The sequence below is a fragment of the Theropithecus gelada genome, chromosome 7b (assembly GCF_003255815.1).
Source record: "Theropithecus gelada isolate Dixy chromosome 7b, Tgel_1.0, whole genome shotgun sequence".
Classification (NCBI taxonomy): domain Eukaryota; kingdom Metazoa; phylum Chordata; class Mammalia; order Primates; family Cercopithecidae; genus Theropithecus; species Theropithecus gelada.
Genome location: NC_037675.1, coordinates 103,949,192 through 103,975,345, shown reverse-complemented (window position 1 = coordinate 103,975,345; position 26,154 = coordinate 103,949,192). Strand labels below are relative to the sequence as shown.

The 26,154-nt window shown below is 48.2% G+C and overlaps 1 protein-coding gene across 1 annotated transcript in view; it reads right to left on the bottom strand.

The window, feature by feature from the left end:
• TECPR2 (tectonin beta-propeller repeat containing 2) overlaps positions 1–26,154 on the bottom strand; it is a 133,513-nt gene that overhangs the window by 46,802 nt on the left and 60,557 nt on the right. The window contains exons 7-15 of the mRNA XM_025391381.1: positions 22,729–22,861; positions 19,065–19,397; positions 15,705–16,681; positions 12,738–12,921; positions 10,346–10,519; positions 7,156–7,336; positions 5,157–5,298; positions 973–1,213; positions 217–306 (exon numbers count right to left, since the gene is read on the bottom strand). Of these exons, the coding sequence (XP_025247166.1) occupies positions 217–306; positions 973–1,213; positions 5,157–5,298; positions 7,156–7,336; positions 10,346–10,519; positions 12,738–12,921; positions 15,705–16,681; positions 19,065–19,397; positions 22,729–22,861 (2,455 nt within the window). The remainder of the gene's footprint in view (positions 1–216; positions 307–972; positions 1,214–5,156; positions 5,299–7,155; positions 7,337–10,345; positions 10,520–12,737; positions 12,922–15,704; positions 16,682–19,064; positions 19,398–22,728; positions 22,862–26,154) is intronic.

The window sequence follows — 26,154 nt, the reverse complement described above, 5'->3', positions numbered from 1 at the left end:
ATCACACTCAGTCCCTCTCAGAGGCTCTCCTGGTCAGGCCTATCCCACTTCAGGGCCCTCCCTCAGCTAACAAGGGCTGCTGGCCTCTGACACCCTCAGTTGGCCGGTCTCCGAGGCGTGCCCATCACCAACAAGGCCACAGTCGGATCATGGTTTGAACCCTTCCAGTGGCCAAGCCGTGCTCGAGATTTTTCAGCGAGGCTAAGACTGACCCACCTTCCTTCGTGGGAGCCGCAGAGGCCAACACAAAGGCCCATTTTGTAGCAGAAGCTGTCCCACGGGGAACAACATGATTCCAGTAGGTGCCTCGAAAGAGTAAACAAGAAGAGTATGTTAAAGAAAGAAACTTCAGATCTTAGTTCTAGACGACATCTGGCCTTCAAATCCTTTCTCCAGATAATTCTAGAGTGTCCCTAAATTAAGCAACATGAGCAATCACAGCCTGCCATTCATTTCCCTCTGAATACTGCCAGGCAGAGCCACATCCAGCCCAGGGTCATGGAGGCCATGCAGCAGGGAGAGGGCTGGAGAAAAGCAAGGGGTTCACTCATAGAAACGAACCCCAGGATGTGTGGACTGGCATCTATATTCCCAGACCTGGCCAGAGCCCTGCATTTCCAACAGTGGCGATCGCTTTCCCTCCAGGAAATGGACCATTCTCTCTCACTAGGTTTGGGTGGACTTTTTCATTTAAAATGTGAAATTGTTAACATAAAAATGCCCTCCATTTGCTTTTCTTATGTCATAAAAGGTTTCCCCACTATCCCGACACAGGGATCCAAGTTTTAGGAATGACAGATTTTTTAAAAAGGAGAGAAACTGATCACAAAGCAGGGTGCCTTCACTAGACACTTCATACCGCTGGCACTAAACTGTGTTTTCAAGTTGAGATCTTAAAGCTTTTATTTAAATGTTGGCTTTGAAGTGCAGCTGCCTATAAAGCCAGTGTGAAAATTACAGCAATTCACCCACCTATGAGACTTCCCTTAGCGACGTGGAATTCATTCTTGCCCGAGGAGATCCAGACGCCACTGTTATTGACCCCGAGAAGGCTTGGCTGGCACTGAAGCTGCTGGGACCAAAACGCCATGCGCAGCTTATCTGCCACCTTCTCTACAGGGGCTTGGGCAGCTGTGGCCACCGAGTGAGTGGCATGGATTATCGTCTGAAATAAGCTGCACTGGTCAAACACCACATAGTCCGTGATGCTCACCTGGAAGGAGGAGACAGACAAAAGCCCTGCTGTCAGAGCGGTTACAAGTGTAGACTCTCCGCCTTGAGGGACGGTTCTAGCCCAGGTCCACACCTCTGCATTTCCAGTAACAAGATGACCATCCAAACACAAATGTGCATATGTGCGCTTGTGAAAGGACCAAAAAACGTGGCAGGATGCCATCAAACTGCTAACTCTAACTCCAGATCCTTTGTAGGGTTGGATTTAAAGGTATGGAAGAATATATTTGCATTTTACACACATGGATCTGTTACAAGCATGTATTACTTTTGTGATTCAGTATCACCCCCTTACACCCCTTGTAAGAAGACTTTCATTCTAATCAGAGTGAGAAAGAAGAATTTTGCCATCTTTTCTGAGACAGTCTTGCTCTGGCATCCAGGCTGGAGTGCAGTGGCACAATCATACTCAGCCCTGACTTCCAGGATCAAGCAATCCTCCCGCCTTGGCCTCCCAAACACAGGCGAATGCCACCACATGTAGCTGATTTTTAAATTTTTTGTAGAGACAGGTCTCCCTATGTTGCCCAGGCTGGTCTTGAACTTCTTAGCTCCAGCGATCTCCCTGCCTTGGCCTCCCAAAGTGTTGGGATCACCAGCATGAACCACTATGCCCGGCTTTAATTTTGCTTTTAAATCAGGTACTTCCAGTGGACAACAGTATACGGTACTTAGAAACATAATATGCATTTAAAAAGGTATCACAAGTAGAGTGATGAACTATTTTTTTTTTGGAGATACAGTCTTACTCTGCCACCCAGGCTGGAGTGCAGTGGCACAATTTTGGCTCACCTCAACCTCCGCCTCCTGGGTTCAAGAGATTCTCCTGCCTCAGCCTCCCAAGTAGCTGGGACTACAGGTGCACACCACCACACCCAGCTAATTTTTTATATTTTTAGTAAAGATGGGGTTTCACTATGTTGGCCAGGCTGGTCTCGAACTCCTGACCTCAGGTGATCCGCCCGCCTCGGCCTCCCAAAGTGCTGGGATTACAGGTGTGAGCCACCATGTAAGGCTGTGATGAACTAATTTATGATCTGAATTGGGACTACTAATAATTACTGCAGGGCAACAGCATCAACTAGGACCGTCCTGGGTATCTAGACTCTAACCCTAGCTCAGAAGGGTAGCTTGCTTCTATAACATTTCTGAAAAGCATTCATATACCTCAGACATTTCTCCAACCAGCCCTCCCTGCAGGAAGCTCCTCTCTTCTTGAGCAGCTTGATGTAAGGCAAGTTCTTTGAGTGAAAATCTGATTCTCCATCATGTTCACTCACATTTCTGCTCTGCTGGGTTTGATTACATAGAACATCACTGGCATAAATGCCCTACTCCTGGTTGGGCACAGTGGCTCACGCCTGTAATCCCAGCACTTTGGGAGGCTGAGGCAGGCGGATTACTTGAGATCAGGAGTTCCAGACCAGCCTGCCAACATGTGAAACCCTGTCTCTACAAAAATACATATATGTATATTTGTACATGTATATGTATATATATGGTTACAAGTGCACAAAATGTATTTTTAAATCATTTGCATAACTATCAAATATTACCTAGTATATAAAATTAGATACATCTGTATACAATGAACATATTATATACAATACACATTTTATCAAAGAGCAAACACAATTCATTTTTCTACATTCTCATCTGAAAGAGACCTCAGAGCAGTCAATGCAAGACAAGCCATCAACAAAGCAAGTCTGAGGTGATGACAATAAAACACAAAACAATGGGACAAGATACTTAAAAAACATCAAATATTGGCCGGCGCGGTGGTTCACGCCATAATCCCAGCACTTTGGGAGGCTGAGGCAGGCAGATCACAAGGTCAAGAGATTGAGACCAACCTGGCCAACATGGTGAAACCCTGTCTCTACCAAAAGTACACAAATTAGCTGGGCGTGGTGGCGGGTGCCTGTAGTCCCAGCTACTTGGGAGGCTGAGGCAGGAGAAACGTTTGAACCCGGGAGGTGGAGGTTGCAGTGAGTTGAGATTATGCCATTGCACTCCAGCCTGGGTGACAGAGCAAGACTCCGTCTCAAAGAAAAAAAAAAAGAAACATCAAATATTTCATGACCATGGACTATCAGTGCAATCTTACCTACCACAGTGGCAGGCTGCGGGAGCAACGCTAACACTCAACTATACCAAAGATGGAGAAAGTAGACACTCCTTTGAAAATCCATTCTAGGGCCGAGGGTGGTGGTTCACGCCTGTAATCCCAGTGCTTTGGGAGGTCAAGGTGGGAGGATTGCTTGAGCCAAGGAGTTCGAGACCAGCCTGGGTAACAGCAAGACCTTGTCTCTACCAAAATAATTAGCCGGGCATGGTGGCATGTGCCTGTGGTCCCAGCTACTTGGGAGGCTGAGGTGGGTCATGATCCCGCGACCACTCCAGCGTGGGCAAAAGAGTGCAACCCTGCCCCAGAAAAAAAGAAAAGAAAAAGAAAAGAGATTCATTCTAGGCACCGTCGCTGGGACCAAATCACACAAAGTGAGCTTGATTATACCCTCATCCTGTTTCTTAAAGTGTTTCCTTTTCTGGAAGCATGTGGGAAATTCTCCTTTCTTTGCTGAAATATCATTTACTTAGAGGCCTTCTGAATAAGCAGAGATAGCTCAATTTTAATTCTGGGTTGGACTGTCAAACCTATTGTCTAGGCTCTTTTATTAGCACATTTATTCATAATTAAACATCATTATTACCTACGTCTTCAAATGGATGTCACTGGGTTTATTTAGCCTATAATAAATTTATAAATAATATCAAAATAAATACGATTTTTTTTTTTTTTTGAGATGGAGTCTCGCTTTGTTGCTCAGGCTGGAGTGCAGTGGCGTGATCTTGGCTCACTGCAAGCTCTGCCTCCCGGGTTCACGCCAGTCTCCTGCCTCAGCCTCCCGAGTAGCTGGGACTACAGGCCTCCGCTACCACGCCCGGCTAATTTTTTGTATTTTTAGTAGAGACGGGGTTTCACCATGTTAGCCAGGATGGTCTCGATCTCCTGACCTTGTGATCCGCTGGCCTCGGCCCCCCAAAGTGCTGGGATTACAGGCGTGAGCCACCGCACCCGGCCAAGATCATTATTTACTCAAAGAGTTTTGCAAATTATTTCCTATGATGAAAAGTCCTTGATGTTTCTAATGTACTCAAACCCAGCAAAGTCTAATCCATCAAATAGAAAAAGTGAATACTATTGGTTGGGAGTGGTGGCTCCATCTGTAATCCCAGCACACTGGGAGGCAGAGCGGGCGGATTTCTCTCTCTCTCTCTTTTTTTTTGACAGGGTCTAGCTCTGTTGCCCAGGTTGGAGTATGGTGGTGTGATCTTGGCTGAAATCTTTGTCTCCTGGGCTCAAACCAGTCTCCCACCTCGGCCTCCCAAGTACTTGGGACCAACGGCGTGTGCCACCATGCCCAACTAATTTTTGTATTTTTGGTAGAGACAGGGTTTCACCATGTTGCCTAGGCTGGCTTTGAACTCCTGGAATCGAGTGATCTGCCTGCCTTGGCCTCTCAAATTGCTGAGATTACAGCATGAGCCACTGTGCCCAGTCTGGGTGGATTTCTTGAGCTCAGGAGTTTGAGACCAGTCTGGGCAACATGCCAAAACCCTGTCTCTACAAAACAGTAGCCGGGCATGCTGGCACATGCCTGTAGTCCCAGCTACCTGGGAGGCTGAGGTGGGAGAATCACCTGAGCCCAGGAAGTCAAGACTGCAGTGAGCTATGACTGCACCACTGGACTTCCGCCTGGGTGACGGAAGGAGATCTTGTTTCAAAACAAACAAAAAACAAACAAAAAGTGAACATTTTAAATTTAATCCAGTATCTTTAAGGAAAAGAGAGAGGTAAGAAAAGGGGAGCAGAAAAGGTCAGGGAGACCTCAGCACGCGGCCCAGAGCTGAACACCTACTTGCCACCAATGGTCGTCATCTCCTTGGGGCGTCTTGGAAACAATGCCAGTTCTGAACCACAGGTTCCCATGGATGTCCAGGGCCCAGAGAGTCTGCTGATCCCCGAGTGTTATGCAGACGGGTTCTAAAGCTTGCCTTTCGCTGAAAATGAGGAGGAGAACAGGGGGTCAGCACCCACAGGCAGAGTGCCCAGCGTGTCTGGACTGCGGACATCCAGGGTCTCCCAGCAGGCATGGCTGGGAGAAGAGATGTGACCCTGGAGCGGATCATCAAGTACCAGGGAAGGAAGTTTAAGTCTGAGTTAAATTACTGTGCAAGATACACGGTTCAAGTGGGTGGCAGCTTTTGAAAGACACACTGATGACCGAGAATGGCCGGGAACACTCTTCAGAGAGAAAATAACCTAAGAAAAAAGTGAGTAGGCACAAAAGGAATCCAAGGCCCCTGAGCGCCTTCATCTCTCTACTCCCTCCCTCACCAAGGGAGTGAGTGTAAACTCCCCCGATGTGCCATACTATTCTGTGCAGTGGGGCCTAGGCGGACACTGCCCTCTCTGCTGGGGACGCCCTCCCCTCCTTCCACACAGGGAAGTCCTCATCAGCTTCAAGGCTTAGCCGTGGGTCCACTCTGCAGGCCGCCTTCCTAGCCTCTGCATGGAGTTCATGGTTCCCTCAGTGCTGCACGCTCCTGTTTAGGGCCATCTGTGCTAATGGGTGTTCATTTATGCACAGGGCCCCCCATGAGACCTGCAAGTGGTGAGAGCAGGGCCAGTCTCAGCCCTCTTGGCGCACCCAGCCCCTAGTACCATTCTGGCTTTTTCGTTGTTGTTGTAGCTTTTTTTGTTTGTGTGTTTTTTGTTTTTTGAGATGGAGTCTTGCTCTGTTGCCCAGGCTGGAGTGCAATGGGGCGATCTCGGCTCTCTGCAACCCCCGCCTCCCGGGTTCAAGTGATTATCCTGCCTCAGCCTCCTGAGTAGCTGGGTTTACAGGGACATGTCACCATGCCTGGCTAATTTTTGTATTTTTAATAGAAACGGGGTTTCACTATGTTGGTCAGGCTGATCTTGAACTCCCGACCTCGCGATCCGCCTGCCTCAGCCTCCCAAAGTGCTGGGATTACAGGCGTGAGCCACCACACCTGGACCATTCTGGTTCTTAACAGGTATTCACTGAAAGTTTATTGGTTTGCTAAATTCAAACCAAGAATATCCTAATCTAGTTTTTTGAAGGACTATTAATACTTCCATATTAGTAAAATGATCTGATGGCGGTTCTATAACATCTTGAATGGTTAAAAAAAAAATAGCTTAATAAATTACAGTTCAGAGATCGGGCCAGGCGCAGTGGCTTATGTCTGTAATCCCAGCACTTTGGGAGGCTGAGGCAGGAGAATTGCTTGAGCCCAAGAGTTCGAGATGAGTCTGGGCAACATGATGAAAACCCAAAACCCGTCTCTACAAAAAATACAAGAATTAGCTAGGCATGGTGGCACATGCCTGTAGTCCCAGCTACTTGGGAGGCTGAGGCAGGAGGATCACTGGAGGTCGAGGCTGCAGTGAGCCGTGATTGTGGCACTGCACCCCAGCCTGGGTGACAGAGTGAGAACCTGTATCCAAAAAAAAAAAAAGTTACAGTTCAGAGATCAACTTCAATTGATTAGCATGAAAATAAAGAAAAATATTTGGACGTAAGCCGTCACAGACACTAAACAGGAACTACCTGACGGTGGGCAATTCTGAGTAGAGACTGTCATGACAGACTCATGACGCTATGATGCTCAGGGCTGCACAGAGGGCAGCAGCATTTTTAAAAACTGAGCCCTGCCTCAACGTCCAGTTTGCTGGTCAGAACTAGGCAGAGATTCAAGCTTAGCCTATAGCTATGGAGGCTGCGGGTACTGCCTCCCAGGAACAGCCTTGTGGTGCCTTGTGGTGTCAAGTGGACAAGAACGAACAGTAGGACAAGCACGACGTGAAAGGAGTCTCCAGCCCACCAGTACCTGACGATGTCACACTTCCACTGCTCGCCTTCTGGACAGAAGCTGCTCACGCCCTCCCGGTACAGGAGGGCCCTCTGCTCTGTCAGCGCCCACACCACATTGTTCCGGGCTGTGATCTGGGACAGCGGGTAGGGACAGTCCACCTTTACGGCTCTGGCACAAGGGCGATCCACACTCAGACCTGCCAGGAAGATGGGAAGAAGCCCCAAAGACACACAGTCAGAACTCCACACCTCATTTTGACTGGGTTATTGGCTTATTTTTCCTTTTTCGGTATTTTGCTATGTTCTTTCATAGTGAGTGCTTTAAAAAAAACTTAGTTAATTAATTAAAAATATAGACAGGGCCTCTCTATGTTGCCCAGGCTGATCTCAAACTCCTGGGCTCAAGAGATCCTCTCACCTCAGCCTCCCAAAGTGCTGGGATTGCAGGTGGGAGCTGCCCTGTCCAGCTGCTTTTTCGTTGTCAAGTTTAGTCAACATAAAGTGGTTAAATTCTGCCTAAATGTAACATCTATCTGAAAGCAGCTTTAGACACTCTTTGAAAATTGAACAATTCAGAATTATCTGGTGTCCCAATGTAGCTTAAGAAGTTCTAAGAGAAGAACACAAAAGCCAAGAGCAGGAGAGTGGCCAGATGGAGGCCTAGAGGTTGCAGGGCAGAGCAGCTCTTCCAGGCAGAGGGCTACAGAGCTGCTGGAGTCAGCAGGGACCTGAGGCCTGCAGCCATCCCTGCAGAGAGTTCCAGCACGGCGGCTCCCCTCTGCTCTGACTGGGTGCGAGGTTCCATTAATAAAATGAAACCCCGAACTTCCCAGATGAAATCTGAGGTCTGTCAAACTGCAAGGCAATGGCAGGCCAAAACTCAGGGTCCCTGGCTCCCTGTCCAGGGCTCTTCCCTTGCCTCCTTGTGGCCTGTCAATAAAGTATGTCTAAATGAGCTCAAAGGCTATTCCCAGGGGAGCAGACAGACCAACTGTCGCCTACAACCCTGTATTCCTTGACCTTAGGCCTGCAATTAGGTCCCAGTACTCAAATATGCTCCGTGACTAATCACAGACGCACCTATGGTATTGCAGTCCTTGGGTGATCTTTCCTTCCACTCAAGTAGGTGGGAATCACCTGCAGGACTTCTTACAGACACATTCCTGAGCAGTCCCCAGAGGGACTGGACCTAACCCAACAGGTCTGGGTGGGGCCGGCTATTGTGAAACCACTGTCCTGGTGATTCCTGTAGCACTACTGGTTAAGAGGTCACTCGCTCCTCACCCCCAGGCTAGAAGCACCTCCTGTCTCCCCCATGACCAAAGCTCAAATGTCCTGGCAGCTTAGATGTGCATGTGCCTTGCCAGAGCTACTTTCATTTAAAGAAAGACACAGGAACTAGGCTGGAGAGACCTGGGCCAGCATATGGCCTATGAAGCCAGCAGGGCTGCGCACCCAGGCTGGAGGTTCTTACACACCTAGGAGAGAGCCAGCTGTGCAAGCACTTCAACCTGAAGACTCATCCCTAGCTGACGACTCACAGCAGAGATTAAAACATGCTCCTGAGGCCGGGCGTGGTGGCTCACACCTGTAATGCCAGCACTTTGGGAGGCCGAGGAGGGCAGATCACAAGGTCAGGAGTTCATGACCAGACTGGCCAACATAGTGAAACCCCGCCTCTACTAAAAATACAAAAATGAGCCGGGTATGGTGGCACATGCCTGTAGTCCCAGCTACGTGCAAGGCTGAGGTAGGAGAATCGCTTGAACCCAGGAGGTGGAGGTTGCAGGGAGCTGAAATTGTGCCACTATACTCCAGCCTGGGCGACACAGCAAGACTCCATCTCAAAACAACAACATTCTCCTGGAATCAGCAATATTCAATGCCTGGAAGACTGATCTTTACATGAATCCGACATGGCCTGTGGACAACCGATGATAACTCCTGCCCCACGGTTCTTCCAGATACTGATAAATCACACTGCTGGTGGAAGATCCTCCCCCACTCTGCTGACAGTAAACACTAACTGTCATTACAGCTTATTTTTAATAAGCAAGTCCCACTGTGCCCTTCCATCAGCTAAAAACTTCCCTGAGGGCAGCTTCCTGTGACTTGCTGAACTGCTATTTTTATTTCGTTTTGCTTTGAGATGGAGTCTCACTCTGTCACCAGGTTGCAGTGCAGTGGCGTGATCTCAGCTCACTGCAAGCTCCGCCTCCTGGGTTCAAGTGATTCCTGTGCCTCAGCCTCCCAAGTAGCTGGGACTACAGGCATGCGCCACCATGCCCAGCTAATTTTTTTTTTTTTTTTTTTTCAGTAGAGACGGAGTTTTGCCATGTTGGCCAGGCTGATCTTGAACTCCTGACCTCAGGTGATTTGCTCGTCTTGGCCTCCCAAAGTGTTGGGATTATAGGCATGAGCCACCACACCCAGCCTGAACTGCTATTTAGAGCAAATTATGGCCTGGTGTGGTGGCTAATGCCTGTAATCCCAGCACTTTGGGAGGCTGAGGCAGGCAGATCACTTCAGGTCGGAAGTTCAAGACCAGCCTCGTCGACATGATGAAACTCCATCTCTACCAAAAATACAAAAATATTAGCTGGGAATGGTGGTGGGCACCTGTAATCAGGAAGCTGAGGCAGGAGGATCACTTGAACCCAGGAGGCAGAGGTTGCAGTGAGCCAAGATGGCACCACTGCACTCCAACCTGCGCAAGAGAGTGAGACTCTGTCTCAAAATAAAAAAGAGCAAATTACTTCTTGTTGTTTCCTGGCACACAGGTAAATACGTATATAGGAGCTGGGCTTTGATATGGCTGAAAGAAAAATGCAGCCACTTAAGCTTTAGCTTAAAGGGGGAAATGAATTTTATGTCCTTATTCTGTCTTCTTTCCTCTTAAGATCTGACATTGTAGGATACGTGATATGCGGTGGTTGGCCATAGGAGAATAAGATTCTGTTTCTGTATCTCACCAAATAATCCTATTCATTCTTGCCCTAAATTTGTCCCAGGTTGAGTTTGTGTCAATGCAGGAAACTGCTAAGACATGCCAAATGGCAAATACTCTGTTCCCAGAAGTGTCTTAATTCAAATGGATTTAGCCTCTTAATCATAGTGATTGTTGTAAGCATGTTACTAGCAAAGCAGGGTGCAGCAGAGGCAGTGATGGCAGAGCTGGCAGGCCCCTGAGCATGGCCCACGGTTACCTGTCTGCAAGTATAAGTCCCCACTGGTCCTGATGATCCAGGCGGTGTCATCGCTCAGGGCCACAAACACTGCCTGGGGCAGGGCTTCGTACCAGTGCCGCTTCCCCTTGATGGTGACTTTCCCACAAGCAAAAGCCCGGTTAGATTTCTGTTCAATCTTCCAGAGAAGGGCTCCTATGGAAATAAAAATTCTATTCACTATCCAATAAATATTAGAATATATTTCTATACAAAAGTCTTCATGCTGGGCATCGAAGGGAGAAAGACTGCTAAAACACATCCTGTTCTGTCCCCCCAAGTGGGGAAAGAGGCCACCAGACCCAGGTTTGGGCCCTTGGCCACCACCCAGCTTCAGGCTCCATGTCACCGTCCATCTCCAAGCTTCACTTTCCTCCTGGGCAGTGGGTATCATCTCCACCTCACAGGGCTGCTCTAAAGACTGGAGGTGGGAGCAGATCAACCACATGGCCACAGAGCTGGGCACATGACAGGTGCTCCTCACATGGGATGAGGAACACTGATGACATTATTAGGTTTGAGAAGTCTCCAAATAAACATCCTGAGACACAACTAGTGCCCTAGGAGAGGCTGAAAAAGTCCTTTAGGGATTCAGAGAGAGGGATCAGTTCTGGATGAGCTGAATGGAAAAGATGCACAGAAGGAAGATACTTGCACTGAGTTGGCCCATTTTCACTGTGAAGGGGACTCTGATGAAGAGACGCAGGAGAGAGAGGAAAGGGAAGGCAGGACAGCGCCGCAGCTGGAGGCCTGGTGCAGGCCAACGCAGGCAAGGTTAGGGGCTACCAGTGATCACCGAGTGTCAGATGGGCTGGACTAGAGGGCCTGTCAGGCATCTCTGCCTGTGGTACCCCTGGCACAAGGGCTCTGCTGCCCACCAAGGACATGGGCCTGGGCCCTGAAGGACACCTTAACTGAGCACGTGAATCTCATGGAGATGGAGAGTTCCTGCTAGCACAATGAGGGACCAAGGGGCCTGGGAATACAAGTAACTAATGTACTCAGGAATAGAACCAACGGTCTAAAAGGCCAAGGAGACAAACCTGAAGGTAAATGACAGCAACAAGAAATGCATTAAAACACACAACTGTGTAATGCCAGCTTGTGGAGTGGGTTGTTAGCCAGTCTCTAAAGAAAAATATTTTTCAAACAAACAGTGAAAGCAAGCAAGCAAAACAACGCTGAACAAACTAATATTTTAAACAGTGACAAAGACCATGGAGAATTAAGGGAAATTCATCCTGAAACACACTGAAGTTACAGAGGACAGACGGGTCCCAAGCCACAGACTCGGCTTCGGCTTTGTCTGACTTCTATTCCAGCGTCCTGACAATAAACCGGGCTGCTTCAAGGCAAAAGTGCCCCTGCTGGCACAGGTATCAACGTGGCCAACACAACTTTAAGAAACACATGGATGCAGCTGGAAACCATCATTCTCAGCAAACTATCGCAAGAACAGAAAACCAAACACCGGATGTTCTCACTCATAGGTGGGAACTGAACAATGAGATCACTTGGACTCGGGAAGGGGAACATCACACACCGGGGCCTATCACGGGGAGGAGGGGGCAGGGATTGCATCGGGAGTTATACCTGATGTAAATGACGAGTTGATGGGTGCTGATGAGTTGATGGGTGCAGCACGCCAACATGGCACAGGTATACATATGTAACAAACCTGCATGTTATGCACATGTACCCTAGAACTTAAAGTATAATAAAGAAAAAAAAAAAGAAACAACAAGCCAATGATTCCATGCAGATAAGGGAGGTCTTCCAGCCCAGGAGAACCTTGTTCAGGAAACACCAGCTCCAATTCACTAACAATGGCCTAGCAGCAGCATGAAAGAATGAATGGACTTTCCTTCTAGAGTCAGGGAGTAGATTGCTCACCCATAGCAGAGAGCCCATTAAAACAGAATTCCTAAAGAGGAAGCCAAATAACTGGAATATATCCAACATACCCATGGGCCTGTCTTAGTTCGGTTGCTTTAAAGCAACACTAAGAAAGAGAAACACATATTATTTTTATAAACAGTTAGTATATTAATATCCCTAAAAAAGTCCCTCAAATTTCAAACTTTTTGTTTAGTTTACAAAAATATGATCGGGGTTACCATTGCAATTAATAAAGAAAACAAAAACTCAAACTGAACACCATTTACACTATGAATTGACATCCAATGAAGCAATTCACGTTCTTTGGAGAAAACCCCCTTAAACGTTCCAGAAGAGGCAAACCTGGTGAACGCACCGCAGCCTGAGCCCAGAGCTGCTGCAGGGGAGCCCTGTGCTAAGATGTCTGCCCCCGGGGGCGGGGAGCAGGAGCAGGGAGCAGAAACAGGGAGCAGGAGCAGGGAGCAGGGAGGCGAACCTGAGGGTGAGACTGCCACCTGCTGGACAGCATCTTCAAACTTCTGCCAGCGCAGCCCGGCGCCCGGCAGCGCACTGCAGAACAGGCCGCCTTTGTAGTCCAGGCACCAGATATACTTCTCCGATACCACCAAGCTGAGGATGCCATAGCCGGGACCCGAGTAGCCCATCCAGCTTTCTGCAAACTAACAAGGGCAGAGCCAGTGAGTTCTGTGGCAGAGGACACAGCCACACTCGGCTTACTGTTGTCAGTAAGAAAGGCGAAAGGATATCATTAACACGAGATAGTAAAAAAAGATCAGCAAGAAGCCAGGTCAACCCTCCCCCCAACCCCTACTACCTTTGGACACCCCTCTACTACAAACGTTCTGAGACGCGTGCTGCTGTCTCCCTACAAAGACTCCCTGGCGTCCCTGGATGACATTTCCTCCTGTTCTAATGCCTCTGCAAGTGTAACGCTTACAGCACCACATCATGAAGGAGCTGCTTTTGTTCTGCAGGCACACCTCACCTTACACAAAGAGCCAGGTTCTTCTACATTTGGATGCAAGTAAATTTTCGGTAGTCGAATTATTACAGATGCACTGGATATATGGCACTACCACTGTCTTTTTTTTCCACCATATTTTCTTTGTTTTCTTTTTTGAGACAGACTCTGGCTTTGTTGCCCAGGCTGGAGTACAGGGGCATAATCTCGGCTCACTGCAACCTCCGCCTCCTGGGTTCAAGCGATTTGCAATTCTCCTGCCTCAGCCTCCCGAGTACTTGGGATTACAGGTGTCCGCCACCACACCCAGCTAATTTTTGCATTTTTAGTAGAGATGGGGTTTTGCCATATTGGCCAGGCTGGTCTCAAACTCCTGACCTCAGGTAATTCACCCACCTTGGCTTTCCAAAGTGCTGGGATTACAGGCATGAGCCACCGTGCCTGACCTTACTAGAATTCTTTTAAAAATCAAAGCTAAATGAAGTCTTTGTACTTTAACACTTTCAATAAAGGCAAAGAAAATAAATGTATCTGTACAGATACTCACATAGAAGTTAACTACTTCAAAGAAAATGGTGCCCAACTCTTCTCAATCCAGCCCTGCTCACCATGGCAAGCCTTACTTCTACCCCCAACCTCCAAATAAAAACACAACATAAAATTTCTTGGCTTTCCAGCTACCTGGAGTAGGATGAGGAAGGGAGGAAGTTAGAGGGTTGGGGGCTCAAAGGGCCAGGACCCCTGTCACCTAAGTAAGGGCTTTCCTAAATTTCTAGTCTAGAATTCCAATTCCCCACCCCACCGACAGTCTGCCTGGCTACTGCCCAGACATCAGGGGGCCATGCTGCTTGCACTTCCCACAGCCCTGCCCTTTGCTCAGTACCCTCATCTGAGTCCCACTCAACTGCAAGGATGTGAACATATACCTGGCTCCCCCTCAAGACTCTGAGGCTCAGGAAGATGGAATCCACAACTAGTGCCATGTGCACTGTGGTCCCCAGCACAATCACAGAGGCTGACAGTCAAGGCCACTCAAGAACCACTGGGTTGAAAAGATAAATACCAGATGACTGAATAAAAGGCCACCCTTGGCCGGGCACAGCAGCTCACGCCTGTAATCCCAGCACTTTGGGAGGCCGAGGCAGGCAGATTGCTTGAGCTCAGGAATTGGAGACCAGCTTGGGCAATATGTCAAAACCCCTTCTCTACAAAAAAACACAAAAATTAGCTGGGCGTGGTGGCATGTGCCGGTAGTCCCAGCGATTCAGGAAGCTGAAGCAGGTGGATCACTGGAACCTGGGGAGGTTGAGGCGGCAATGAGCCATGATTATGCCACTGTGCTCCATGCTGGGTGACACAGTGAGACCCTGTCTCAAAAAACTAAATAAATAAAAAGCCAGCCTTATGGCATTTTGTCTCAAAACAAGTAAACAGCACGTCTCACTTCTGAGGCATGACAGCACACGGGGTGAGCAAGGGGGTCCTGGGGCCCGCCCTTCACTCGCTATGTGACCTTGTGCGAGCTGTCCAGCTGTTCTGTGCTTCAACTTTCTCCTCTGTAAAATGGGGACAAGGACAGTGCCTATTTTATAGTTCGTGTGTAGAGAAGTAAAAGAGTTAAACCTGTAAAGTGCTTCGCAGGATACCTGCACATGGTGAGCACTGACCGCGCGTCACACTGCTAGCACTGACAGAATCCAGTGTACACTGTGGAAAGCACATGTGGCTGTGAGTGCACAGCCATAATTCATACCTCACATCACCAGTTAGTAGGAGACACGACAATACACAGTTAGTTTTGAAACAAATATATCTAGTAGTAATTAGTTGCTAAGGGAAGCAGGCACTTTAAAAAAAATCACTTTTAATATAAAATGCTCAAGGATAGTTAAAAGTCATCTCCTAGTTACATGTGCTGGGTGGACCTACAAAGACTGGTTACTCCAAACTGTTCCTGCACAGCTTGCAGGAGAGCCTTGGAGCCACTGTTTGGAGGTTGAGGAGACAGCAGTTCTGGAAATGGCCTCATGCTCTTGCAGATGGTTCCTTGGAGGGGTCTGAGGAGGAGGACAGGAGAGTCCCTGCCTCCAAACTGCTCAGAGCTTTCTCTACGCCACGGGTGGACCGTCCTCTACCCACTGTTTTTCTGAGATGGCCCCAGGCCAATTCAGCCCTGCCCTATGATGGCTAACAGTAAGTGCCTATGCCAGCTTGCACTTGTGGGGTCAGAGGAAACAGCAAGACGCTACCTCGGTTGGGGAGGCAGGTTACTGAGCAGGGGAGAACAGGTCAGAAGTAGTTCAAGCCATCATAGTCCCTGTGCTGGAATCCCCCGAAACCCAGACTTGAAAACAGAGTTGGCCTATAGATTTTGCAGTAGGAATAGATTTCTTTCCATGAGAAGGAAAATAATCAGTCTTGCCAATTATTCCCCTCAAGAAAGAAGCCTTAGCTATGTTTCCACCACCTGAACCCACATACCTGATCTGGCTTGAGCAGGCCGGCATCATCTGCACCCAGCCGGCTCAGGTCCTGCTGGGAGCGACTAGGTCCGAGCTCTGTCACACTTGCCTCTGAGGATGAAGAAGGAAGCCCGTGGGCATAGATGTCCTCCTCATCGCTGGACGTCAATGCCTGATCCCGTGGAGGCTGCTCAAGCCAGGCCTTGGGAGTGCTGGCCGCCAAGGCAGAGACCGGAGTCAACTGTCCTCCCACACTCCCCAAGTCACGTTCAGAAAAGGGCGTTTCTTTCTGACCTGTGTCATCATCAGTGTCAACATGCCAGAGATTTGTGCTGAGGTGGCCAGAGGCCTCCATGCTGGTTAGGACGTCCTGCTCTTGGCTGGGCTCCACGGGGCTGCCTTCATCAGCTCTGGTCCCAGGTAGCCACTGCCCAGCACTTGGGGCCAAGCTGAGGCTGGAAGGCACGGTGAGTGAGTTCAGGAGGGGCGCTTCACAAAAACTGCTTTGGGGGCCAATGGGTTGGACATCTTCCCCATTCTGCACCCCAGGAGAGCTGTCCTGTTCTTGGAAGGGTATCTGTGTGCTATGTGGTCCATCGTCTGCAGGACAAGGTTCAACTTCGAGTCCCGTGACATCACTGCCTCTCACATCTTTCCTCACTCCATTGAGCAGCTCCTGCCCATATGCATGGTGACAGTGTGGCATTTCAGTTCTAATGTCATCTTCCACATCCAGAGAATCAGGCGCAGATCCTGGCACCTCCAGGACATTAAACATTTCGGGGTCAGTATTTTCCTGTGGGACACCGTTCACTTCACCACTGAAGCCGCTTTCCAGGTCTGGAGACTCTGCACTTAACTGATCCATGCTACTGCCCAGGACACTTGAGGTCATTGACAGCAAATCTGTGTTCAACGACTGGGGACTGTCCCCAGGAAATTCGGAGCAGGGTGTAGATTCCAGGGAGCTGTGACAGGTGCTCCTGCTTCCACCTTCTAATTCAGAATAAGAACATTCAAAATAAGGCACGGTTCTATATGATTAGTAAGAGACTAATTCGCACACATATTTTTGGCTCAAGAAAAAATATTTTAAATAAACATTTATTTAGTGAATGAAGAATAAACCTCTTAAGTACAAATAATCCCAACAAAGAGATGCTTTCTATGCATGCAAGTACTGAAAGAACCCATGGATTTGAGGCCTCGCTCAAGAAATGCCAGCTAAGAAAAACCAGGGGACAGGCCGGGCACAGTGGCTCATGCCTGTAATCTCAGCACTTTGGGAGGCCGAGGTTGGTGGATCACAATGTCAGGAGATCGAGACCACCCTGGCTAACACAGTGAAATCCCCTCTCTACTAAAAATACAAAAAATTAGCCAGGCACGGTGGTGGGCACCTGTAGTCCCAGCTACTCGGGAGGCTGAGGCAGGAGAATGGTGTGAACCCGGGAGGCGGAGCTTGCAGTGAGCCGAGATTGCATCACTGCACTCCAGCCTGGGTGACAGAACGAGACTCTGTCTCAAAAACAACAAAAAAAGAAAAACCAGGGGACAAACTGAGATGTTCACCTGGGTCACAAACCAATTCCTTATAATTATTAAAATGCTTAGAAATCTAATAAAATTTCCTTCAGTGCTGCAGTCATCTTAGCTAGAGAGGATTAACAGAAACCAAGGAGTAAAAGGTTTAAAAAATTCAGTGTTACACAGCCATAACAAAGAATGACATCCAGGCTGGGCACGGTGGCTCTCGCTTGTGAGCCATCTGAGCACTTTGGGAGGCCGAGGCGGGTGGGCCACCTGAGGTCAGGAGTTCAAGACCAGCCTGGCCAACATGGTAAACCTCTACAGCTACTCGGGAGGCTGAGGCAAGAGAATTGCTTGAACCTGGGAGGCGGAGGTTGCAGTGAGTCGAGATCGCGCCACTGCACTCTAGCCTGGGCGACAACAGTGAAACTCTGTCTTCAATAAATAAATAAATAAATAAATAAAAATAAAGAATGAAATCTTGTCCTTTACAGCAACATGGATGAAACTGCAGGCCATAATCCTAACCAAATTAATGCAGGAACAGAAAATCAACTGCATGTTCTGACTTGTAAGCGGGAGCCAAACATTGAGCAGGTACGGACATAAACATGGGAAGGACAGACACTGTGAACCACCAGAGTGGCAGAGGAGGAGGCATGGGTCAAAAACCACCTACTGCATACTGCGCTCACTACCTGGCTGCTATATACCCATGTAACAAACCTGCGCATGGACCCCCTGTATTTAAAAGTTGGAAAAAAAAAAGAAAAAAATTCAATGTTAAATCCCGTATTTGGTAGCATATTCAACACTAAACATAAAATGTCCCATGTATTTACCAGCATAGATCTTCCGGTTTCCAATACTTTCCACCCAGGCTCACAGAATCTCTGGTTTAATCAATGGTATACATGGATAAACCAACCGTTTTTTTTTTTTTTTTTGAGACAGAGTCTCGCTCTTGCCAGGCTGGAGTGCAGTGGCACGATCTCGGCTCACTGCATCCTCTGCCTCCCGGGTTCAAGTGATTCTCCTGCCTCAGCCTCCCGAGTGGCTGGGATTACAGGCACGCGCCACCACACCCAGCTAATTGTGTGTTTTCAGTAGAGACAGGGTTTCACCATGTTGGCCAGGATGGTCCCGATCTCTTGACCTCGTGATCCGCCCGTATGGGCCTCCCAAAGTGTTGGGATTACAGGTGTGAGCCACTGCGCCCAGCCCCGACATTTTAATGTAAATATCGAAAAGTACGCCAGGCACAGTGGCTCACGCCTGTAATCCTAGTGCTTTGAGAGGCTGAGGCGGGTGGATCACCTGAGGTTGGGAGTTCGAGACCAGCCTGACCAAGATGGATAAACCCCGTCTCTACTAAAAATACAAAACTCGCTGGGCATGGTGGTGCACACCTGTAATCCCAGCTACTCAGGAGGCTGAGGCAGGAGAACTGCTTGAACGTGAGAGGCAAAGTTGCGGTGAGCCGAGATCGTGCCATTGCACTCCAGCCTGGGCGATGAGCGAAACTGTCGTCAAAATAAATAACTAAATAAATAAAATAATAATAAATAAACATTGAAAAGTACAAAACCGAGACCCTTTAAGCAGGGTGGTGCGTACACAGGTGGTCTGTCATCATTTAGACCTTTGTGTGTGTGTGTGTGTGTGTGTATGTGTGTGTGTGTATTTTCCGTTAATGTGAAGTATTTTGTAGTAAAACTCCTTTGGGGAAGAAATGTAGGTGTTCTCTTTTGGATGAATGGGCCAGTGCTCACTCAGTGAGCAGTGGGATTCCCAGAGAATTGGGAAAGCCTGTCACCCCAGGTGGGTGTATGCCAGCTACAGAGGGTACCTGTCTTCTTCTTCTTCTTCTTCCTTTTCACTTTGATAGGCTTCACGACAAGCTCCTGCTCAAAGTCCTCTGAGCTGATGGCGTTGAATCTCTGTGAGGGGGGCTGGTTGCCTTTGCCCAGCTCAGGGGCGGCCTGGAGCCCAGGGGGCAGGAGCCCGGAGCTGCTGTCGGTGGAGTTGAGCGAGCTGCTCCTGCTTCTTGGCTCACTGGCCACGGAGCTAGCCACAGAAGAGCCTCTGAGCCTCGTCTCAGAAACTGTGGCCCCTGGTAACTTCTCTGCTTGCTGCACGTGGACTCGTTCTGAGCATCCAGATATCTCCAGACCATCTCTCACTAAGAAAGAAGAGTCTGGTTTTACCACTAGTGATCCAAGAGAGAGCTGATGTGCACTTATCCAGGTTTGCTAGCCCTAAATACCAGTTGTCACATAGGCGCCAGCCGGCTAAAGAACTGAAAGATTCTAAATTCATAGAAACCAGCAAAACTAAAAGAATCACACAAATGAGTCTCAGAAATAGTTTTTGTTCTTCAAGAAGCTCATATATTAAAATCAGTAAAATAATTTGCCATAGCTGTCTTTTTAAAGCAACTCAATAGTAAGGAAAGGTTAGGAGTGGGGGCTCACACCTATAATCTCAGCACTTTGGGAGGCTGAGGTGGGGAGATCACTTGAGCTCAGGAGTTCAAGACCAGCCTGGGCAACATGGCGAAAACCCATCTCTACCGCAATACAAAAAATTAGCAGGGTGTGGTGATGCATGCCTGTAGTTCCAGCCACTTGGGAGGCTGAGGTGGGAGAATCATTTGAGCCTGGGACGTGGAGGTTGGAGTGAGCTGAGATCATGCCACTGTACTCCAGCCTGCATGACGGAGTGAAACCTGTCTCAAAAAAAAACAAAAAAAAAGTGAAAAAATACTAAGAATACAGCATTTCTCACTTTAATTTACAAAGTATTTATACATGAGAGATGCCTGTGTATAACAAAACAGCTTAGTTATACTATACCTTGAATATACTTTAAGATTACTCAAAGGGCACTTGAAAATATATGTGTAGCTGTAATTAAATTTTCTGAAAGAGGTAAAGGTAATTTTCCATTAGAACAAACTCAAGACAGAGAAGTCCATTACCACACAGCATCAAGGCAAGTAGACAGCAGAGTGAGAGCAGGCATGTGAGTCCCTGTCCCCTGTCCCCGAGACCAAGGGCCAGTGAGCTTACTACTGCAGTGCACTCATCCTTCCTGCAACACGACACCACACGGCATCAGGCCAGAGCAGTTCCAGCTACAGTACCCTCAACACAAGACCACAGCCCACTTTGATCCCTTCGCCATCCTCTCTTTATCAGGGATCCTCTGTGTGCCAGACATAGGGCTAGCTGCTGGGACATGGCACTCCATGAGATATAGGAATTCTTGCCCTTGAAGCACCCACATTCTATTGAGGGCATGTGTTAGGGGGAGACTGTAGGCAATGGAGTGTACGCTGGAGACTGGGGGGGCAGGACTCTCCTCTGAAGAGACTTGTCGAAGATTACATAAGTTAATGGCGGATCTTGCCTAGAGCTGCCCTGTCCAACAGGCAGCCACCAGCTACTTGTAACTATTGAAACTCAAATTGATCAAAATTGGGCCGGGCTCAGTGGCTCATGCCTGTAATCCCAGCACTTTGGGAGGCCGAGTCGGCAGATCACAAGGTCAGGAGATCGAGACCATCCTGGCTAACATGGTGAAACCCCATCTCTACTAAAAATACAAAAAAAATAGCTGGGCGTGGTGGCGGGCACCACTTAAGCTGGGCACGGTGGCTCATGCCTGTAATCCCATCACTTCGGGAGGCTAAGGTGGGAGGACTGCCTGAGCTCAGGAGTTCGAGACCAGCCTGGGCAACATGGTGCATGGTGAAACCCCATTTCTACTAAAATACAAAAAATTAGCCTGGTGTGGTGGTGCGCACCTGTAATACCAGCTACTCAGGAGGCTGAGGCAGGAGAATCGCTTGAACCCAGGAGGTGGAGGTTGCAGTAAGCAGAGATTGCGCCACACTGCACTCCAGCCTGGTGGACAGAGCAAGACTCCGTTTCAAAAAAAAAATTAAACAAAATGTAAAATTCATCCCTCAGCTGCATTTGCCATATTGCAAGTACTCAGCAGCCACCCATGGACAGTGACTGCCTACCAGACAGGGCAGATGAGAGCATCTTCATCACTGCAGAAAGCTCTATGGGCAGCAGAGGTCCAGAGCTTAGCCTGGTGGCTCCAAGTCACCACCCTTCCTGAAAGCCATACTATCCCTCTGATGACACTGTCTGAGGGGCTCATAAACTCAAGAGTCGGAGCTTATTCGCTTCTTATACAAATTATGTTTTGGAATATTCATCCCAATTTGCCCTCTCTGACTTCAGAGGTAATGGCAGTGAGGAGGAGGGTGATGGGGCCCACATGGCTGTTGCTGCCACCATTAGGAACAAGTTCCCTGAGGAACCCAAATATATAAAGTGAGTGGATGTCCGCACGAGGACACATATTAGGATTCTTTGCTCATTAAAATTTGGGCTTGTATGAATTACCAAAAAGTGTCAAAAGCACAGAGAAAAATCAATCCTACAAGGAAGAACTGAGTTAAGGGTAAACAGTATGTCCCAGATAACGGATTTAAATCTTCTAAAACCTCATGCAAATCTATGTCTTTTGGAGCATTAATCCCATATACTGTCTCAGAAGGAGATCAGGGATCAGTAAAGTGGTTTCTGATTTTTCCTTCCTCCTTTCTCAATCTCCCCTTCTTCCACAACCATGAAAGCAACTCCACTAAATGTGAGACTATCTGATGTAAGCCCTAAAGTAGGTGACTTTCAAGAAATGTAGTGTAAACACTATTTTTAACAATCAGAGGAGTGGCCGGGCGCGGTGGCTCACTCCTGTAATCCCAGTACTTTGGGAGGCTGAGGTGGGCGGATTACCTGAGGTCAGGAGTTCAAGACCTGCCTGACCAACATGGAGAAACACTGTCTCTACTAAAAACACAAAATTAGTCTGGCATAGTGGTGCATGCCTGTAATCCCAGCTACTCAGGAGGCTGAGGCAGGAGAATAGCTTGAAACTGGGAGGCAGAGGTTGTGGTGAGCCAAGATCGCGCCATTACACTCCAGCCTGGGCAAGAAGAGTAAAACTCCGTCTCAAAAAAAAAAAAAAAAGAATCAGAGGAAACCCTCCAAATCCTCCATGTTCAAATAAAGTTGCAATAGTTTAGCAAAATCATGGTAAGTTTTTGGTTTTGTTTTTGAGACGGAGTCTCACTCTGTCACCCAGGCTGGAGTGCAGTGGTATGATCTTAGCTCACAGCAACATTCGCCTCCCAGGCTCAAGTGATCCTCCCACCTCAGCCTACCGAGTAGCTGGGACCACAGGCACACGCCACCCCACCTGGCTAGTTTTTTGTATTTTTGGTAGACAGGGTTTCACCATATTGCCCAGGCTGGTCTTGAACTCCTGAGCTTAAGTGATTCACCCACCTCGGCCTCCCAAAGTGCTGGGATTACAGGTGTGAGCCACCATGCCTGGCTCAATGGTAAGTCTGATCAATTATTAACTGCGATTACAAACAACAGAGTATAGTACTTCCCATCATACACACGGTACATTTTATAATAAATACAAACCTATTGATGTTAATCCTTCAGGCCTGCTTGAAATTCTTATAATGTTCCTATCTCCTTTCAAGAAAAATATTTCATTTTCTGTGCACGAAACAGACACAATATCACCGGATCCTTCCAAACCAGCAATTGTGGCCTGTCAAAAAAAAAAAAAAAAATGCATGTGTGAGAGTCCAAATCAGTCAAATGATAACTGCACTTTACTACGGCAACTTTCTGAAAATTCCAATTCAATCCAAAGTTAGGTAACATCTGACAGATTGGTAAGCAGGATCTGAGGGGTCCCCTGGCAGGGTGGGGCCTTGGTCATCTCCGACCCATGTGCCACCCTGCCCTTGTCCCTGCTGCAGGTGCACTGGCCCTGACAACCCAGTCCCAGCCCTGTTCCTCCATGGTGCATGCATGTGCTTCTCTTTCTGCTCGAATTCCTTTCCTGTCCATGTTTGCTGGGGGAGTTCCAGTTCTCTCCAGATGCCACCTCCCTGAGAAGCAGCCTCTGACAAGCTCGCCCTCTGCTGCAAACCCCAGGGCTCTCAGGGCTCGCAGCACCTCATCCAAACCTCCGCTTGGCACCCAACTCCTGTGGCTGAAATAGTGTGCAGACAGGTCTAGTCCTCTTACTGTGTGCATTCCTGCAGGAGAGGCCAGTGTACACTGCAACTCAAGGGTTTTGAATGAATACATGAAGGGAGGCGAGGTTCCTTTAGCATTATCTGAAAGGGGTGGAAACAAAACACAGGACATCCCGAGCCCACACAGACTTAAAGCAAGTCCTTGCTTTGCTGTCAACAGTGCAAATAAGAGACTGTAATTTTAAATAACTGACGGACAGCTGCAAACATAACATTTGTTTCTGAAAGCTGCCAGTCATGCTGCCACTGGGTGGTCCAGACTCTGAGGGTGACTGTGACATCTGTCCCAGACACCTGCCTATAAAATGAAGTTAATTATACCTACTGGGTAAAGCATTGGGTAAGTGCTCAGATGAAAAAACCAAAGCACAGTTACAAAGCATCTTGATGCTACTAATTAACAAGTGCACATAAGTCCAAAAGGTATCCAGGGCAAGAAGTTCTCTGTAACTGAGGAAAGGGTGCAAAAATATCTTTCAGAATATCCCTTAGAAAACGAACAAACTCAAGGCACCTTAGTGATTCCCCTAAATCGAAGCTTCTTACACCCCCACCCCATTTTACAGGAAGGAAAACCAGGCTCAGGCCAGTAAGAGACTCTTGGTTAAAGGTGGACCCGAGCTAGAAGAGTCGAGTCTAGTTCTGCCCCTCCACCCCGGGTCAGTTTTCTTTCTGCCAAGCCAGTATTACCAGGCACAGCTGATAATAATTCAGAAGGCTTCAATGAGGAGAGGATGAACTTCATGTCCTGCTGACACACACCAAAGAAAACCCTTTCTTTTATTTTTATTTTTTTGGAAATGGAAGTCTCACTCTATCGCCCAGGCTGGAGTGCAGTGGTGTGATCTTGGCTCACTGCAACCTCCACCTCCCAGGTTCAAGTAATTCTCCCTGCCTCAGCCTCCCGAGTAGCCAGGACTACAGGCACCTGCCACCATGCCTGGCTAGTTTTTGTATTTTTAGTAGAGACGGGGTTCTGCCATGGTGGCCAGGCTGGTCTTGAACTCCTGACCTCAGGTGATCCGCCTGCCTCGGCCTCCCAAACTGCTGGGATTACAGGTGTGAGCCACTGCGCCTGACCAAAAACCATTGATTTTCTATAGTGAGGCTCTGCTTATAAGAGAAAGGGGTGCCTGGCAGAGGCCTGCTGAGCTCAGAATGGAAGAACGTGAACAGGACAGGGCCTGGTCTGGAATCTGGGGGTGAGGAGTTGGGAGGGTGAGGCAGAGAAATTATTTTAAAAAGAGCAAAAGCTCTGCTCTTAAGACAACGAGAAACTGAAACTAAACAGCTGTGTTTAAAGTTCCTAAATCTGTCTCTAACGATAATCTGTTATCATCTTGGTTTAAGCAGAAATTGTTTCCTACCATGATTTTAATGATGTTGGAAATTTGCCCAAGATATGTTGCTAAGTAACGAGAACCGAAAATAAAAAACAAAAAAACAAAAACAAAAAAAAACAAGTGGCGGCCGGGCCCAGTGGCTCATATCTGTAATCCCAGCACTTTGGGAGGCCAAGGCGGGCAGATCACGAGGTCAGGAGATCGAGACCATCCTGGCTAACACGGTGAAACACCACCTTTACTAAAAATACAAAAAATTAGCTGGGTGTGGTGGTGGGCGCCTGTAGTCTCAGCTACTAGGGAGGCTGAGGCAGGAGAATGGCATGAACCTGGAAGGCGGAGTTTGCAGTGAGCCAAGATCGCACCACTGCACTCCAGCCTGGGCGACAGAGCCAGACTCCATCTCAAAAACAAAATCAAAAACAAAAACAAAACAAAAAACCAAGTGGCAAAATGATGTGGCTCTATTTGAGTAAGAAGACAAGGGCAAAATAACAGAGAAAACATGCTGAGGGAAGGGCCCCTCCTCAGGAACTAAAATTCTCTGCTACTGTTTCTTTTTTTTTTGAGATGGAGTTTCGCTCTGTAGCCCAGACTATGGTACAATGGTGAAATCTCAGCTCACAGCAACCTCCGCCTCCTGAATTCAAGCAATTCTCCTGCTTCAGCCTCCTAAGTAGCTGGGATCACAGGAGTGTGCCACAATGCCTTGCTAATTTTTTTATTTTTAGTAGAGACGGGGTTTCACCATGTTGTCCAGGCTGGTCTCGAACTCCTGACCTCAGGTGATTTGCCCACTTCGGCCTCCCAAAAGTACTGGGATTACAGGCGTGAGCCACAGGGTGCCCAGCCTCTGCTACTGTTTCTGTCGTATTTGAGTTATCACTGTATGTGCTCATAGTAATTGGATAGTCAGAAAAAACATGACCCAAATAGATTATAAAGAACAAGGTTGGGCATGGTGGCTCACACCTGTAATCCCAGCACTTTGGGAGGCCGAGGCAGGTGGATCACCTGAGGTCAGGAGTTCGAGACCAGCCTGGCCAACATGGTGAAACACTGTCTCTACTAAAAATACAAAAATTAGCTGGGTCGGGTGGCACAGGCCGGTAATCCCAGCCACTTGGGAGACTGAGGCAGGAGAACCACTTGAACCTGGGAGGTGGAGGTTGCAGTGAGCCCCCCAAAAAAAAAAAAAAAAAGGGGCCGGGCGCGGTGGCTCAAGCCTGTAATCCCAGCACTTTGGGAGGCTGAGACAGGCGGATCACGAGGTCAGGAGATCGAGACCATCCTGGCTAACATGGTGAAACCCCGTCTCTACTAAAAAATACAAAAAACTAGCTGGGTGAGGTGGCGGGTGTTTGTAGCCCCAGCTACTCGGGAGGCTGAGGCAGGAGAATGGCGTGAACCCGGGAGGCGGAGACTCCGTCTCAAAAAAAAAAAAAAAAAAAAGC